The following is a 16570-nucleotide window of genomic DNA, read 5'->3' on the forward strand; positions in this document are numbered from 1 at the left end:
TTTGAGTACACATTTTCTGAAAAGTGGAGCAGGGAAAAGACAGAGAGAATGGACTTCTTTCATTGTTTTTCTTTTAACAGGTGAGGGCCATGAGTGTTAGAAAAACATGGAAAAGTGCATTTTGCATAATATGTGACCTTTAACTTTATTAGTTAACCATGACAATATTATGCAGGAAGGACATTTGTTTATTTGATACATATATATTTCTATTCCTTTGAAATGCTGATTGCTTTTGTCTTAGTGTTGCGTGTAGATTATCAGTCTGAGCTTATTAAGTCTCATAATGAGCCACTCGCACTGAAGTTATCACTGTGCAAATGTTAGTTTATTTTGCAAAATCAAAGATTTCTTCAAATGTCGTACGAGATTGTGTGACTACCTCCTCCTCCTCCTCCTCCTCCTCCTCCTCCTCCTCAACAACAGCAGAGCCCTTGACCTGCTCCTCTTCCTCCTCCATCTCAACCCAATGCACACCTCCACCTCCAAACGGCCATTCCAACTCCTCCACCGTGTTCTCCACCTTACCCGATTTAGTCACTTCGATCGTTTCAGGGTGTAGAGTCGTCAACTCTCGGTCGCCGCCCGCTGACGTGTCGTTTCTGTTTTTGTTGTGTTGCAAAGCGTCTTCCTCTTTGGGAATTTTCTGTGTTTCACTTTCATTTCTACCGTCCACAGCATGCTGCTTACTATCTTGGTCTCTGAAAAATATAGAATTTTAGCAATTAGATGATTATCTTATTTGTTCAAAAATTATTGCAGAATTAAATTTTATGTACAAACATATAAAGAGACATTTATTTCTCCCCAACATCCGGAAAATAAACTTAATGAGGAAAACGTATAAATCCAATTTCTAACGTGGAGCAGAAAAATATTGAGACATTTTCAAGACAAGAAATGCAAAATAAATAGTGCGATTATTATAAAGAGTCTCGATCGCCACGGAGGAATAAGGGAAAATGGTTTCTCTTTTGGCCAAATCATAATCTGTGTTAATTGATGCCTCTGTACTTTCTAACTTCTCTACCTTCTCTGTGTCTCTAAGATCAAAGCATGTAATCTTGTGTGAACTCATTTTAAAAATCCTTAGAAATAGGCCCTGTCATTTTTTTGGAGCAAAGATTTTTATCCAAACTCTTTTAGCTAAGGATATATGGATGTTAGCTATATATAAAATAATTAACTTTGTCATTCTTCGGCTTCACAGAAAAACTTAGCTTGAAGGAGGTTTTTTTTGTTTCGGTCTATTTATTGGATTCATTGGCAGTAGACTCAGTTTAGTCTTATCCTTTAAATATAATAAGATTCATAGTTTAATAGAGTAAAAGAAGCTGAGGTAAGAAAAGCCCACCTGTAGATGCAGCAGAGCAGTTGGAGTCGCAGCAGGTGCACACTGAGTCCTTCCCATACAGCTCAACCCATCTGAGAACACAAAAAAAAAAAATAAGGAAGAGGGGCTAACTTCTTTATTAAGAACCGCACAGCATGTTACAACTTTTTATGCAACATCTTTTAGTTTTCTTTCAAGATAAAATCATGTACCTTTGTGCTTCTGTGTCGTAGTTGCAGGACTTGGCTGTAGGTGTGGGGACGGAACAGCCCACTGACATGCTGCAGTGCATGTAGAGCTGCTACATGAGAACAGATCAAAAGATGTCACTTCTCTTGTTTCTTTAGAGTTATATCTAAAGCCCCTGTACAACTACACAGGTGTTAGTGATTGAGACCGTGAGCTTCTCAGGAATATGTGGGCGTGGTCAAGTCTGACTGACAGCTCCACTACCCTGTTCATTTGGAATAAACCATTAATGGGAAGGAGGACTTAATGACGTGTTATTATACTTGTTGGTACATAGAATTTATTACAAAATAAATTCTCACCATAGCTCCACCTATGTACAACCTGTCCTGGTTAAATCAGCCAGAATACTTAAAATAAAACCCTAGTCGGTGTAAAGAGGCTTGAAGGAAATAGTTGTTGCAAATAATTGGATTTTTTTTTCATTTGAAGCATTTCACTCACCTGGCCCGTCATTCCTTTGAATAAGAATGCATCCACGGAGAATCTCACAACATTGTTTTTGTAAGGGATGAATCTGGACCTCCGGTCTCTGCTTTCAGTCATGCATCTTCACAGAGAGATAGAAATGACCATGACATGATATTTTTTATTCATACAAAATCAGTTTCTTACAGAGCACCACAGGACCTCAGGAAAGAAAAATAAATATTTGTTTTTACATGAATTCCCACAGTTTACAAATCCATGCACAACATGCATAATCCGTGCTCACAGATTTGTAAACTGTGCACACAGATTTCCACTGCTATTTGCATTACAAATCTGTGCCCGTACTGTGGGCACGTTTTACAAATCTGCAAAAACAGTTTAGGAAACCATGTCCACAATTTGCAAATCTGTTAACACCAATTTGAAAAATGTCTTTTTACTTTATCTAACCTGAGCATTCATAGCTCAGTATTTTAGAATATCTGCCTAATTGCTACGTCTCGAAGAGGTCAAAATGCTCCAGCTACCCTTTCGGCTTGTGCCCTTCATTTTGAACTATTCAAGCATTTCACTCTTCATGCACCTTGGTGAAGTTGTGCTTCTTCAGTAATTGCTATGCCTCTGCAGGCAAGACCAGATACAGGTGTAACAGAGTCAAATTTCTCTTAGGTTTTCATGTGTTTGGCCAATGAAACTGAATCAAATATTACTTTAAGTTGTAGCCATGACTATAGACCATGAATCAAATATTGATTGAGTAAATATTGCCAAAAGCTGACATTTGGCTTCTCAATTATAATGTGGAAAACCGGTTTAAAAATAGTGTATTTTATATGAAGAGCCTTATCCTGTCACAGTTGATTTGAACTTTGAGCTTTTGGTTTTAAAAATGTCATTACCCCCTGGTTTGATTCTTGTAGATGTTAGTGAAGAAAATCAGTTATTTTGTGCAAGTGTGAGTGGATCTTTGTGACGGATGTGATTAAAGTCCCTTGAGCTATTCCTGATGTATGGCCTTCAAGAGAACAAGGCAAGCATAAGGTCACGCAGACTTTGACCATTAAATTATTTTCATATCTCTCTGCAGCACCCTTGGAAGTTAGTGTCTAGTTTGAAGACCTTCTCTCAAGGCATAACTGAGATACTGGATTGACAAGAATACGACAGATGGAGAGACAGACAAAGCAAAAACATCATGGCTTCCTCTGCAGCAGTAGCTCCAGTCTGTGTAAACTCTTACACATAGATGTACATTGACTTTTTAAAGTGTTCTTTTGTCTTACATGTGTTCAATTCTTGTGTTCAAGAGAGGTGTTTTACCCAAAGTTTTCCACCACATGAAATTGTGGCTTGGAGGTGTGAGACTTCTCAGGTGTTGCGTAACACATGTGGACGTACAGTCTTTGGTCTTGGGACATGGACGGACCCTCGGCTTCAAAGTACATGGTTTTCCTGAGCACATACTGATCTGATGGAAAAAGCCTCTCCCACTGAGCTGACAGACAGACAGACAGAACAACAAAGTCAGGTTACAAGGACAGCAGGGGCGCCGAGATTTTTCCTCATTCATGCAGTCAAAAAGAAAGTTTCAGGTTACAAAACTCAAAGAGAAGAAATTCAAATGAAATTCAAATGAAAAGTGAGAAACGTGTAATGACGAGCATTGCTTTGAACCCCAAGTCTGTATTTAATCTGTACATGGAAAGCACATTTTGGAGTTGGCATCATTAAATAAGAGATGAGGAAAGAAAACAGTTGTTTTTTTTCGGAACTACGTTGTAACTCTTCATCCTAACCTCTCAGGACTTCTGATTTTTCTTTTAAGACAGCTGAAGTTTTTCTTGTCATAGAAAGTGCAAAGTTCAGGATACCTCTTTTTTTCCCTAAGCCAGACCATTAGAAGGCTAAGGCTACCATTGGCTTTTTCTGAAATCGCTATATGCCTTCTTAAACTTGGATAGGATAAATATTTTCAGGTTTTACCGTTTCGTTGAGTCAGAAGGAATTTGGCTTGGTGCCTCATTGGTTTGTAGCCAATTTTGTACGAGTATTGGTACCTGAAATAAAATAGAAAATGCCAATAGAAAATGCTGAACAAATCTAATTGACTTACTGTATGGACTGTTACTGTACAATGAGGTCACCTGTAAGGTCCATTCATTTATGTATCTATTCATTAGATACATTCCTGTCATTGTATTATGAAATTTTAGATTGATAGCGCTGGCTTCTCATTTGACAACCTGTTCTGAGTCTGAATCAAGAAAGTAATTTAAAGATTAGTTAAAAAGAACATCACACACAATATGTTCTAACCTCTTACCTGTTGTAATAACATGAAACAGGCAGGCTGAAAGGTGCAGATCGTCTGATTGGTCCATGGAGCTTTGGTGGGTCGTATTGTAAAGTGTTTGAATAGACAACCTGGTTATTAACAATCTGAAAATTAAAAAAAACAGGATCGATTATCATCTTCATTTAATAAGTATAAGTATAATAATAGAATAAATCCTCTCTGCTATAAGGCCACACTGGGACTTGAGCTAAATGCTAACATCAGCTGACTAACATCGGGAGATTGACTGTACTGACATGCTGAGCAGGTCAAATGTTAAAGATATCCTTTAATAATCCCACAACAGGGAAATTCAATTTCACAAGGTTTCAAAATTCACATCGATATTCTGAAAAATGAATTGTGATAATATGGTGAGCGTCAGCAGCTGTGGAGCAAGCTTTTGACAATGAAGCCGCACCACCGTCTTTTAAATCTGAGGTGTGGAAGCATTTTGGCTTCCCCAAGACAGAAAAGTGAAAGAGGTGAGAAGATAACAGACAAAACAAAAACTGTGAGCAAATATTACAAGAAGACAGAGAACTACACAAATAGCACAACCAACATGATGCAGCATTTAATCGACACCACAATGAGAAACTCCAATCACCTCCCCTTGTTATGAGGAAAAAAAAACATTAAAAAGCCAAAACACACAGACAAGCAGCCCCTAAATTAATCTTATTCAGTCATCATTTGTCTACAGTCTCATTTTGTAAAAGAAATCATGAGAGAATCATATCGTGTACCCAGTATCGTGTATCATATTGTGGGTTGAGTGAATGTTACATCCCTACTAATCGTTTACTTCATCTATTTTATTTCACCTGTAAGCCTTAGTAAACACATAAAAATCAGTCTCTTGGTGACATTAAAGGAAACGTCAGGAGATCATTTAGTCATTAGGGTTTGGATTAGGATTTATCCTTTGGTGACCATAAATGTTTTTACTATGTTTGGTGCTGCTCCATTAAACAGAAGTTGAGATATTTGGACCCAGGGCCACACCAACCAACAAAAAAAATGTTACCATGGGAACAGGAGGCCACACAACTTACCGCTCGTGTTGTTCCACACATGCCCAAGTTGTACTCAAAGTGAAGATAATACCTCGTTGATTTGCTGGGTTGACATGTTCCCAGTTTGACATGAGACTGTGGGTCACCAGTCCCCAAGAGGTGCTTATCCACCTGCACGAGCATCTTTTCCCTTACGCACGAAGTTCTTACGGAAACACCCGAAACACTGTGCGGCCTGGTCTGAGGCCCATTCGGGAGCAGGACTTCCCAAACATGTTCAGGTAAAGGTTCCTGTCCGGCGCCCCTTGACGGAGAGAAATTCTGTTTATCCACAAGCGGAAGCCTGGAGTCCACAGACACGGGGAGCTGCAGGTACGGCGGGGGTAGAATAGGTGTCTCTCTTCGGGAAACGTGTTTCATTAACTGGATTGTTTGATTTGAAGCGCCAAAGGTTGCTGCTTCTCCGTCAGAGGAGAACAGCAACGCCAACGTGCAGAGCAGTGAAAGGTAAACCATATCCGGGATTTATTGTCAAAAGGTTTATTTAAGCTTACAACCTGGACAATTCATTTCAGAGCTTCGTTTTGACAGTTTTTGGCTGAGGTGCTGAATAGGGGCGGAGTCCAATCAACAGCACCTGTAGGTGAGTTAAAGAACGCAGACAACAAAACAAATGGCTTACTGCTTTATTCATGAAAAACAATCTGATAGACCCATTAACCTTTAAAATATCTTCATTTTTAGAGTACTGTAGAATAAAATTGACCCATTTTTTTTTGTCAAGATTTACAACTGGAAATAATCACACCAATGCAAATAGCTAATTGAGTCAAACCATTCCCACTGTGTAGAAATACCATGTTACAAGTGAGTTTCCTGCATGGTGAGAATCACAAAAATGTGAGAATCAAAAGATGAATGATGTGTCAAAAGTAAATAATTTAGGCTACCAATGAAGGGATGTATTGGCTCCAATATAAAAGATAAGATCCTAACCTATTATGTCTCATCTTACGTCCAAAGTACTATTTAAGACCGATGGGAGATTTTTTTTGTCCTTTTTCTCTCATTAGTCTCAAAGACAATCTTGAGACATACAAATGGTTCGTCTCACAGTGAGCCCAGTTTGAGCCCTGAGTGAGACCTCTTATGTTTCTTACAGTTGTCTCATTCAAAGATCCAAGCGCAAAAGAAAAACAGCAAGCTCTCAAATTCGTCCCAAAGTGAAGGTTCAGTTTAGAGTCCAAGTCCTTTGAATTGACTTACGGTTGTCTCATTCCTACAGTAGAGTAGACTCGGATAAGAAGAAGACAAAACAAGTACAAGACGCAACTGAAGAAGAGACAGAACCTGTGACTTCCATCACTTTGGAGTATGTTTATTAGAGATGCACTGATCCATTTTTTCTCAGTTCTAATACATATGTAGGCTACTGATAGCCAAAGTGAGACTGTGCGAGCTGAGAAAGTTAAAGTGCCCAACCATCTATATTGATCAGTGGATTGAGCCCGTCAGTCCGATATCTGAAATTACGTCAATATCGGACACGACACTGATATAAGATCGGATCGGTCCCATCTCTAATGTATATGACACCATTTTTTGACAATCTGAACCGATGTGACAGAAGATTTTAATACATATCCAGCTGATGTGTCGTCTAAATGGGAACCGATCCTCTTCATATTTTTAGCCTGGTGCTGAAATATACAAGCCAGGTCTTTGACTTCAGCAACTACTCTGTATGTGAACCTCTTTTGGGCGTTTTCCCCCCTTTTTTTGTCTATAGATGGGGGACAAATATAGCTGTATGTCCATATTTTCACATGGTTTGTACATTAGGGATGTACAAGGGATTAGTTGATAGAGGTAGTTTTATTAATCACAGCTTTCAAGGACATGTGAAGGAACATGAGCTTATCATGTTTCACTTATTCCCATCACCCTTACAAAAACATCCCAAACCACTGGTGGTAAAACAAAGCACATTTTACTCTACTGTTGAAAGTATAGCGGTTGAATGGCGGTCGGAGGACAGAAAGGGAAGCTCTACTCTTTGTGCCACACTAGTTTTCTTCTACTTTGCTGTAATGTTTCTCTCTTTACCAAACCGTGTATGAAATGATAAGTGTAATTATTAATCCGACAGTCCAGGAAGGTGCAGCAAGTGTTGCAGCTCCGTTGCACAGATGTGTGTCGCAGCACTCATTGGTGAAGGTGAAGTTGAGTCCCATGGCGTATTTTTCCCCCGTGACTCCACACAGCGAGGGCAGAATGCAGCTCTTCTCATACAACACCACACGGAGGTCTCCTGAAAACACAAAAAAATAAAACCACACAAACTCAGCTCCACCACCTCTCTCGGTTCCTTTTCTCAGTTTTGATTCATTCAAATTTTGCTCAGCGACTCAAGGTTCAATGTTCACCTTTCTCGCCCACAGCTCTGCTGGACAGACAGACCTGCTCGGGGGGACATTTGAGGGGGAATCGGATGCAGTCCAGAGGTGAGATGGTGGGGAACACACAGGTGTAGCAGAAGAGGGGAACTGAAGGACAGACATGTTGGTTAGACCACAAAATAGCTTAAATCGGATCTCAAACAAAAAAGGAATAATTTGTTTTCTTAAATAAATTGAGAATAAAATAACCAAGAAACTAACCTGGGGGGGACAGAGCTTTCACTATAGCTGCCCCCTCCCTCTGGAACTCACTCCCCATACATATTCAACACTGCTGACCCAGGGACGGCATCAGGACGTTTTTTTTCTCCCGGTGCTGAGGGGGAGCTTGACTAATATGTTGGGGTGCTTTAAGATTATTTGAAAAGAAAAGAAAACTACCAAAATACGTGAGGGGGCTTAACCGGGGTTAGACAGAACAAAAAGAGCTTTTAATGTATGATTGCGATGTTTGTTAGTTTGTTCTTACTGTTCTGTCTTGATCATTCTTCCTTTTTAAAAGACTTTACAGTGTCTTTGAGTTCCTGAAAAGTGCTTTATAAATACAATTTATTATTATTATTATAAAATGAAGAGGAAAAATGAAGATCCCTCCGTATGAGTTTGGAAATTAAGAATGTAAAATTCATCTGACTGCATGAAGTGGAAGTCATTTTCACTGTAAATCATACACATACCTGCACAACTGCACAGCTTTTGTACGTTTTGGTATATGATAAATGGACTTGAGCTTGTATAGTGCTTTTCTTGTCTTCTGACTACTCAAAGTGCCTTTACACTGCAGGTCACACCTACACCTACACATTCACACACTGATGGCAGAGGCTGCTGTGTAAAACGACCATCAGTATTAACTAATTCAGTCATACGCCGCTGATGATGCAGCAAGAGCCTTGATGAAACCCAATTCTGGGTTTAGTGTCTTGCCACATTGTACATGTAGTGTAACACAAGTATATTATTATAAAAAGTGTTTGAGCATTTTCAATCTATAGATGTTATATTGGTAGTAAATCAATAAATGAATAACGGAAAGCTTTGTTATCAGTTCAAGAGATATTAGTTAAAGCTGAAACAAAAAAAGATTTACAGGTAGCTATGTTGGTAGAAGATTTATTTTTTTCAACACATTTGATTGCAGCTGTGATTGCAGGTTTTGACATATTCTAACATTAATAGAGCAAAATGTTAATAATTTGATAAAAGATATGAGCCCTTCTATTGTTTAATGCTATAAAAAGTATTCACATACGCCTGTGTTTTGTCGACTCACCCACTGCTGGAAGTAAACAAAGGAGAAGCAGAGAGCAAAACAGCGTTGACGACATTACGAACTGTCCGTGTCTGTTCTCTTGTTCTTATGTCTTTCTAGAATAAAACTGCAGCCTTCATCTTAAACACAAGAAGCCTGTCTCTGTCTCCGTCTCCGACTTTATGGTTGAATATCTCCTATCAGCACGGTCCTGCCTTTTCTCTGCTTCTTCAGTAAATCTCTGTGGTTTTTCTTGAGATTCTGTTAATTCAATCCAAGAAGGTCCGCGCCCCCTTACTTATGATTCAATTAGTTTGTTAGCTTCCCAATGACAGCCATCTTTATTCAGCACTGCCCGGGCTCACTGTCCTGCAAAGAAAAGCCCCAGTCAGTTTTGAAAGAGGCTTTGTAGGTAAACTTCACTCCAGCTCCAGTTAAAACCCAAAGAAAAAAAAAAAGACTCATCTTATGTGCACTTAAAGGATTTGAGGAATGCAGCACCAAGCTAGGACAGGGTAGGTTTATCATTATTTCCTAATGAAAGACGTTGAGTTTGTTGGGAAGGCGGTCAAGTGACCTGCAGTCCCATGACTAGAACAGGAGGAGGTCCAAACTGTGTTTTTATACTTCATGGAAATGATTCACTGAAGTCTTTGAAGCTGCTTTGCTTTACAAAAAAAAAAAGGCAGACATCAGATTACATCCTACAATCAACTCTAATAATTATGTTTGATCAGTCATAATGTAGTTGTCTCTGATAGAACAGATAATAGCATTAGATAGGATAACTGCATTAGCCTCCACTCTCTGTTATTTATTTACTGGCAATTAAAATGGTTATTGTTCAATGAATGGTTGTGTTATTGGAGTAAAGATGACCAAACTTAAAGGAATTAAAGGGCAATGACAAATTAATGTTGGTTAAATAGTTTATTAAGATAACATGAGTCACATATAATACAGACCACTACGAGTGATTTTTTGATACTTTGCTCTATTATTGCCTAAGCAAATCCTCCAAATCCCTCTGTGCTGTCTAGTGTGACACTTGAACAGAAGTGTGTTGCATTTAGTTTTATACACAACACAAAGCTTTTATCTTTTCATCAAGGCTTCATCTGTCATGGTCAGGGTTGCCACAGTTACTGCACAACGGAACAATAAGAGGAGTCTCTGTGTGCATCTCAGTGCAAACATGAACTTCTTAGCAATTAATAAATGGACACCGTAAAAGTGGAACTAAATGTGATGGTTGGGCACACTCAGAGAATTAAGGATGTCCAACACTGATGTGGGTTATGAAGACTAAATCACAGTCTGCTTTAACGGTTCATTTCAAAGGTTTCAGATGGGCCGCTTAAGTTTTTCCACAGCAAACTTTTTAAAGCATTTCTGTATCTGACTAAATGCAAAGGGATAGTTGAATCAGGAAAGAGCCCGAAATAGTTGTCACAAAGTTTGAAGCGTTCACATTGGTTGGAACTAAAGAGCCTTGAAGTGATGCACGTGCACAACGTTTGGACTTTGTGAACAATATTACATCAAGAATGGTGTGAACAGGCTCCATTGTGTACATTTTCAAGGGATAAATGTTGTTCTGATGTGGCGTCGTATTATGAAAACTTGTTTGATTCTTTGAAATACAGCCACTAGAGCACGTGAGCAGGGGTGTCCATAGATTCGTCTGGCCTCATCATGCAGCTTTAATCACGTTTCATTACGCTACATCTTACACACTGCTGCTCTGTTCTTCTAACTACACACCCTAACACTGTCATCGTTCTCTACATGCATGCTCTCTGCAGCTCTAACGAACACAAGAGGAGGTAATCTGGCTTCAGCACGCCCCCTGGTGGAGAAAAGTCGGCATGGCCCGCTTGTCCACCTGCTGCTGCCTCATGCGGACGACGGCTGCGTCTACCTGAGCCGCTGCTCTCTTGCCGTGTTGGTCGTTCAGCAGCTGCAGAAAGGCACGCTGCAGCCTCGCCTGCTCCCCCTCTGAGGAGGTGAGACATCGCCTCAGCACTGCACTGCCCTGAGAGACACACAGGAAACACTGCCTTGTTTGGTTTGTTTTGGACAGGCGACAAAAAGATGAGGTATGTGTGTTTAAATATTTAGTGTGAGCATCTGTCGGTGAATTTGAATATGAGGAGTCAGAGTATTTATGTGTTTGTGTGTGTTTATTGTCACACATGAAGAGAGAAGCTCATATGAGCAATAAGAAAGACGACTTTACCTAGATTTATTTTTCTAACTACCAGTAAGTTTAAAGAAATAGTGGAAGAATGAATGAATGGCTACACCACTCTTTTTGTGTCCCTTACAGCCCTCCTAATAAGTTGAGAGCTACAAAGATGAATTAGTTCATCTTTCAATGAAGAATAAGTACAAAGAAATTGTTAAAAAAATGTCAAATGAATAACTAAGAATCCTTTTCCTGAAAGTAGGAGGAGGAGGTAGCCACATTTCCATCACCATCATACTTGACTGTATTTGAATATATCCATGAAGACATGTTGAAATATTTCACACCTGTATGAGATTAGCGGCCTCAGGTAACTGTGTCCCCGGGTGTCTCTGATAAACCTGCACCAGAGGCCGGTTGAGTTTCTCTCTGGACAGTACGTCACCGCTGTACTCTGGACCCTGCACACACGAAAAGAAATTCAGCAGAAACATCAGTTTGTTGTCTCTGAAACTCAAGCTGGTTTCCACACACTCACCTGCAGTCTGCCGTGGCTGTGACGCATACAGTTTATTTCTCTCTGCTTACGAAACATGGCCTGCCTGGTGGCTGCAGACATCAAAGTCAGGTTTTGCTATCGAGGCAAGAATGAAGAAGAAACGTTTTATTATTTGGATGTAGGTGTGTTGTCAGAGTATTTATGTGTTACATGCAAATATGTTAAACATTGTTGTATTTGCGTCTACCTGCAAACTGATTGTCTCTGCAATTTTCTTCACCAGACCATCATTGACGGTCGAGTGTGCAGCTTTCTGCCTGTGGATGGCGCTGGTGAGCATCTGTCTGATGTTTTCTCTCAGCAGCCGTGACTGGTTGACTGTCAAAGTGGACTCCTCTAAAACCTGTTGGCATTCTGCACAGGGACAAATCAGGGACGTAAGGAATCATTTGTTTCAATAAAGCGACTTTCAGAGCAGATATTCAGATCAAAACAAATGCTCTCTTTCAAGCTCCCTCCTGTCTTCCACACTTCCCCCGCCCCTCCCGTCCTTTTTCACTAGCAGCAGACGAGTGCCAATAAACAGCTGAAAAGATTCTGCAATCAATTTCATGTAATGCTATGCATCTCAAAGTTGATTGGGTTGTTATGTTTGTCTTTTTAGGCCATGAAAAGTGTTTTCTTCGGTTTGAAAGTTTGTTGGTTTTCCTTCAGTTGCACTCTTGCTACGACACTCCAGAGGACACTCAGGAGGAGTGCAATAATGGTAATGCCTCCACACACCTCTTCCCTAAGTGGGCGGGACCAGCACTCTTCCCTCATGTGATGATAGGGCTAACAGTGGGACCAGGGGGAGCTCACTTGATAAAAACATGTATGAAACATGTCTGAGCCTCTGAGTGAAAAATGCAGTCAAAGGAAGCGCTGCCAATTCACTATCTATTTAGGAAGGCTTTACTCCACAATATATTCACATAGGGTATTATTAAAATTTGCCATATTAATATTCAGAAAGTAGCATATTATACCTGTAAAACAACCTATTTGGTTTCCAAAATCAAGAAGACACAAGGACACTGTTTTCTTTTCAACAAGTTTGGACCATCTTTGAGCCTAAGCAGTGTTTCTGTTTTTCCTTCTTATTCGCTGCTTTCCCTGCTGCAGAGATTGATTCAGTTTGTCTTTGAGCCCAGATTGTACCTGGTGTAAAGGGGCTGACAGGGTCTGTTTTGGTGAAGGTCTCTGCAGAGCTGTGGTGTCTTCCAGCAGAGCCGCTGAGAGGCAGCAGCTCCAGGACACGAGCCCTCTCACAGGCACAAACCAACAGCTGTCTGCTGCTCTGACCCAGGGCCTGAAAGGGACAGAGAGAGGGCGGTAACTAGTAAATATTTCCATTGTTGATTAATCTTCTGACTATAAAATGATACATTACTCTATTATTTATTTTGAGAAAAAAAAGAAAAACTGTCCATTATTTCCCCTTGTGCCAAATATTATTTCTTCAAATGTCTTATCTAAAACTTATGCAAGTTTAATTTAAGAACAGGTAGAAAATGGTGATTTCTCAAACTGGACGAGCTGCAATAAAAATAATTCCTTATTTTTTCATCAGATTTTGAATCACAAATGAATACAATAGTTGCTGATTCATTTTGTCGATCCACTTTAAATGATTACCTGACAAGTCATTTCAGCTCTAGTTGAGATGCTGATGAGATGTTTGCATAATTACAAGCTAAAGTGAGACAGTGAACATGGTCAGCTTTTCACGGGCCTTAACATCAACATGATGAAAATAACCATAATGGTCATATTAGCATGCTAAAAGTTGCATTCACGTCAAAGCAGCGCACAGTCTCACAGTGCTAGTAGGAGACCTGTAGGCTCAGTTAGTTTAGTAATTTAAATAGGCTTACTTGTTTTTTTTAACAATACTTTATAACATCAGAGCAAAAACACAACAGATATGAAGCGGCGATTAGACAGCAGGGTGGAAATAATTGATGTGACAGCTCTGGCAGTGTTGATTTTCTTCTGTCACTCATGCCAGTAAATCACATAGAAGGGGGAGTGGAAACAAGAGAGAGGGGGGGGGGGGGCTCTAAAGAAAAACGAGTCAAGCGATGAAGACAGAACAGTGACTCTGTAAATCACCTGTAGCTGGGTCAGTGTGTTTCTGAGCACTCCCTCCAGATCCTGTTTCAACTGGGCCAGCTCTCGTCTCTCACACAGCAACAAGTAATCAGCACCATCTCTCTCCTGCAGCGGAGCAGAGCTGTCAGTGAATGCATCACGACTACTTGATGAATGAAGTGAACAATACAGAACTTAATGAATGAATATGGAGTCTGCTGGATCTCTTACATCACATCTGTTGCTGTCATATATAATATTTTACAGGGAAAGGAATTCAAATTAACTTTTAGAGTTAAGTGCAATAGGTTGAGGTGTTGGAGGTTTTAACAGAGGTATGGACGTTTGTTAAACATTATGCATGTTTCTGCAGGTGTTATCCCTAAACATTTTCTTTGATGGTGTGCAGAAAAACTAAAAATTGCTAAAGAATCTGTTTGATTTTTCCTTAAAAAAACCCCCACAACTAACATACAAGTTTTCATCAAGGACAGTGCCAATTACAGCCTCATCTGAAGACAGAAACCACTGCTGAGTCTTGTAAAAAATATATATCTTTTTGTTTTTTCTTTACTTTAAAACTGTACATTCTAAGGCAGTAAACGATTCTTTCCTCTTTTATGATGACTCTGCGTGTTACTTTTTGACAAAAAAAAACAATAAACAGTGTATGAGAAGTTATACTGAAAAGAGCTGAAGAAGAAAAGGGGGCTGAATTGTGAGGAGGAAATTATCTCTGTTTGTTAAAGGACATATATAACCTGCATCAGAGTACATGTGAGACTGTTGTGTTCCTTTGCTGCTTTGTGTTAACATAAAAGTCAAGTTGCGTAAACTGACTGTCTCCGCAGAAGACGGCCTCCTGGTCCTCCCCTCAGAGCTCCTCCTGTTGATGTTCAGATGGGTTTGGAGGCTCCGCAGCATCCTCTCCAGGTGAACTTTCTCCCTCTCCAACTTGATGCCCTCGTCCCTCACCCTGCTGGCTTGCCTTCGCAGCAGACCCTCCACTTCCCGCACCGTCCGCATGTAATCACCGGCCACCGCCATGCTGGCCCCGGCACACTGCTCACGCAAGCTGGTAGGAGGGAACGGGGCCACAAATGTCCTCTGGGAGCCACTGGGGAACTGCAGAAGAGAGTTAGCCACTTTTTTTTTTTTAAATGCCATAATAAGTGAGGGTTCTGAATGAACACTTTAACCTGTAGCCTAGTTTTTAAGCCGCTGTTTTTCAAAACATTTGTCCATTGTGTTTAGTGATAAATTGTTTACATCTGATATCTTTTGATCAGCTTTGAACACATCTTACCTCTATAGTTTATTCTGAAAAACAAGAAAGACCGACTTACTTTAAACTTTACACATTTTCTTATATAGGCCTTTTTCTTTAATTTTAGTTTAGAAGACTAACATGCAGATGTTAACCTAAAAGACAAGTATTGTTTTGCAGGCAACCGCTTGGGGCCCCAGGCCAATAGGGCCCCCCCAGAGTTTAAACCACAGCTGTGGCTCAAAATGCTCAAATTGTAAATGACAGTAGGAAACCCCCCTTAGGTGGACCAAATCTTGCAGCACTCGCTTGTTGCATGCATTATCGCTGTGAAAACCTACGTTTGTCAGTGAAAGTCCACAGAGGAAAATGAAGGGTTAATGTCAGATAATTTATGACATAATGGGGATGAATTCTGGTTGGAGGGGCCCCCCTGTGAATTCTTGCCTAGGGCCCCCAACAGACTCTAGAATCGCCACTGCCCTCCTCTAATAAAAAGGCAAAGACTGCTGGATCAAATCTAATTCTGTGTCTTTCTCACCATCGATCCAGTAGTTTGGGGTCTAGACATCTTATTTCTGCAGATGCAATCAGGACACTCTTCTTTGCTTGAAATCTTATCCTCGGCCTTTCCCGCTGTGCCGTCTGTGCGCGCTGGAGTCAAACCTGCAGAGCCGCAAGAGGTCCGAGGACGGCTGCTGGTCCCGGACCGCCCCGCTCGGGTCTGCCGCACCAGGCGCTCCGCCCGCCGGATGGATCGAGTCGTGCCATCGCGCCAAGACTGCGGTCCGATGGTAACGGAGCCGAGAGGAACTGACTGGACCTGCATTGCTTCACACAAAAAAAAAAAGTTTAAATAGGCCGCTGATGTAGTCTAATAATGTTCATCCACTTGAAGCATCTGATGGTTCTGCTAACCTTGTGTGAAGTGTTGAGATATGAGCTCCATAGCAACAGTTCTTGAAGTAACAAGAAACTCAAAGCTCTTCAGTGATTGGGTGGTGAGGAGGAGACACTGACATTTAACACGACCTGCTGGTGGCCCCACTGGTTCAGGAGGTTCAATTCCCATTCATTTCCCCCCATAGATAAAGTTACATTACATACCATTGGAGCATATCTACGGACTAAGGTGTTCTCAACCTCTCCAGGTACAATCATCAGATCACAAGATTGAAAACTGCCTTAGGGAGCGTCAACGTAAAGAGCGCCGTTAACTACGAATCCCATGGTGCATTTCGGCAAGAAAGTATCCAGCTAAAATATCCATTTGTTTTTGGGCTCTTTGTTGATTTCAGTTGATTCCGGAAACTTTCACGTCCTGTGTTGTTCACTTATCCGGCCACAAAGCCTTAGAATTCACTTCTACCCACTTTAATACACCTAGTTACCCTAGTTCGCTAC

The 16570-nt window shown here is 40.5% G+C and overlaps 3 protein-coding genes across 3 annotated transcripts; all 3 read right to left on the reverse strand.

Annotated features, from left to right (window-relative positions):
- Positions 1-107: 107 nt before the first annotated feature.
- Positions 108-5884, reverse strand: zp3d.2 (zona pellucida glycoprotein 3d tandem duplicate 2). The gene is made up of 8 exons (XM_065957987.1): positions 5408-5884; positions 4338-4453; positions 3998-4071; positions 3335-3509; positions 2027-2132; positions 1546-1634; positions 1355-1425; positions 108-701 (listed from the first exon to the last, which is right to left on the reverse strand). Exons 1-8 carry the CDS (start codon positions 5882-5884, stop codon positions 568-570), a joined length of 1242 nt encoding a protein of 413 aa, XP_065814059.1. The 3' UTR covers positions 108-567.
- A 111-nt stretch (positions 5885-5995) lies between these two features.
- On the reverse strand, positions 5996-9562 carry LOC109992025 (sperm acrosome membrane-associated protein 4-like). Its single transcript, XM_065957988.1, has 3 exons — positions 9101-9562; positions 7795-7914; positions 5996-7679 (listed from the first exon to the last, which is right to left on the reverse strand). Exons 1-3 carry the CDS (start codon positions 9153-9155, stop codon positions 7471-7473), a joined length of 384 nt encoding a protein of 127 aa, XP_065814060.1. The 5' UTR covers positions 9156-9562; the 3' UTR covers positions 5996-7470.
- Positions 9563-9994: 432 nt separating this feature from the next.
- On the reverse strand, positions 9995-16550 carry tektl1 (tektin like 1). Its single transcript, XM_029279456.2, has 8 exons — positions 15708-16550; positions 14740-15024; positions 13921-14025; positions 12967-13117; positions 12014-12180; positions 11806-11901; positions 11615-11728; positions 9995-11114 (listed from the first exon to the last, which is right to left on the reverse strand). Exons 1-8 carry the CDS (start codon positions 15993-15995, stop codon positions 10917-10919), a joined length of 1404 nt encoding a protein of 467 aa, XP_029135289.2. The 5' UTR covers positions 15996-16550; the 3' UTR covers positions 9995-10916.
- Positions 16551-16570: the final 20 nt, after the last annotated feature.

The sequence above is a fragment of the Labrus bergylta genome, chromosome 8 (assembly GCF_963930695.1).
Source record: "Labrus bergylta chromosome 8, fLabBer1.1, whole genome shotgun sequence".
NCBI classification, from domain to species: domain Eukaryota; kingdom Metazoa; phylum Chordata; class Actinopteri; order Labriformes; family Labridae; genus Labrus; species Labrus bergylta.

Coding starts and splice junctions, on each gene's coding strand:
- zp3d.2 (XM_065957987.1), bottom strand. CDS start 5,884: ATGGTTTACCTTTCACTGCTCTGCACGTTGGCGTTGCTGTTCTCCTCT. Junction 4,072..4,337: donor GTTTCATGTTATTACAACAG/GTAAGAGGTTAG, acceptor ATTTTATTTCAG/GTACCAATACTCGTACAAAA. Junction 2,133..3,334: donor CATGTGGTGGAAAACTTTGG/GTAAAACACCTC, acceptor CTCTCTGTGAAG/ATGCATGACTGAAAGCAGAG.
- LOC109992025 (XM_065957988.1), bottom strand. CDS start 9,155: ATGTCGTCAACGCTGTTTTGCTCTCTGCTTCTCCTTTGTTTACTTCCA. Junction 7,915..9,100: donor TTGTTTACTTCCAGCAGTGG/GTGAGTCGACAA, acceptor TCTGTCCTTCAG/TTCCCCTCTTCTGCTACACC. Junction 7,680..7,794: donor CAGAGCTGTGGGCGAGAAAG/GTGAACATTGAA, acceptor TTGTGTTTTCAG/GAGACCTCCGTGTGGTGTTG.
- tektl1 (XM_029279456.2), bottom strand. CDS start 15,995: ATGCAGGTCCAGTCAGTTCCTCTCGGCTCCGTTACCATCGGACCGCAG. Junction 12,181..12,966: donor TGTCAGCCCCTTTACACCAG/GTACAATCTGGG, acceptor GTCCCTGTGCAG/AATGCCAACAGGTTTTAGAG. Junction 11,902..12,013: donor CAGAGACAATCAGTTTGCAG/GTAGACGCAAAT, acceptor TTGCCTCGATAG/CAAAACCTGACTTTGATGTC.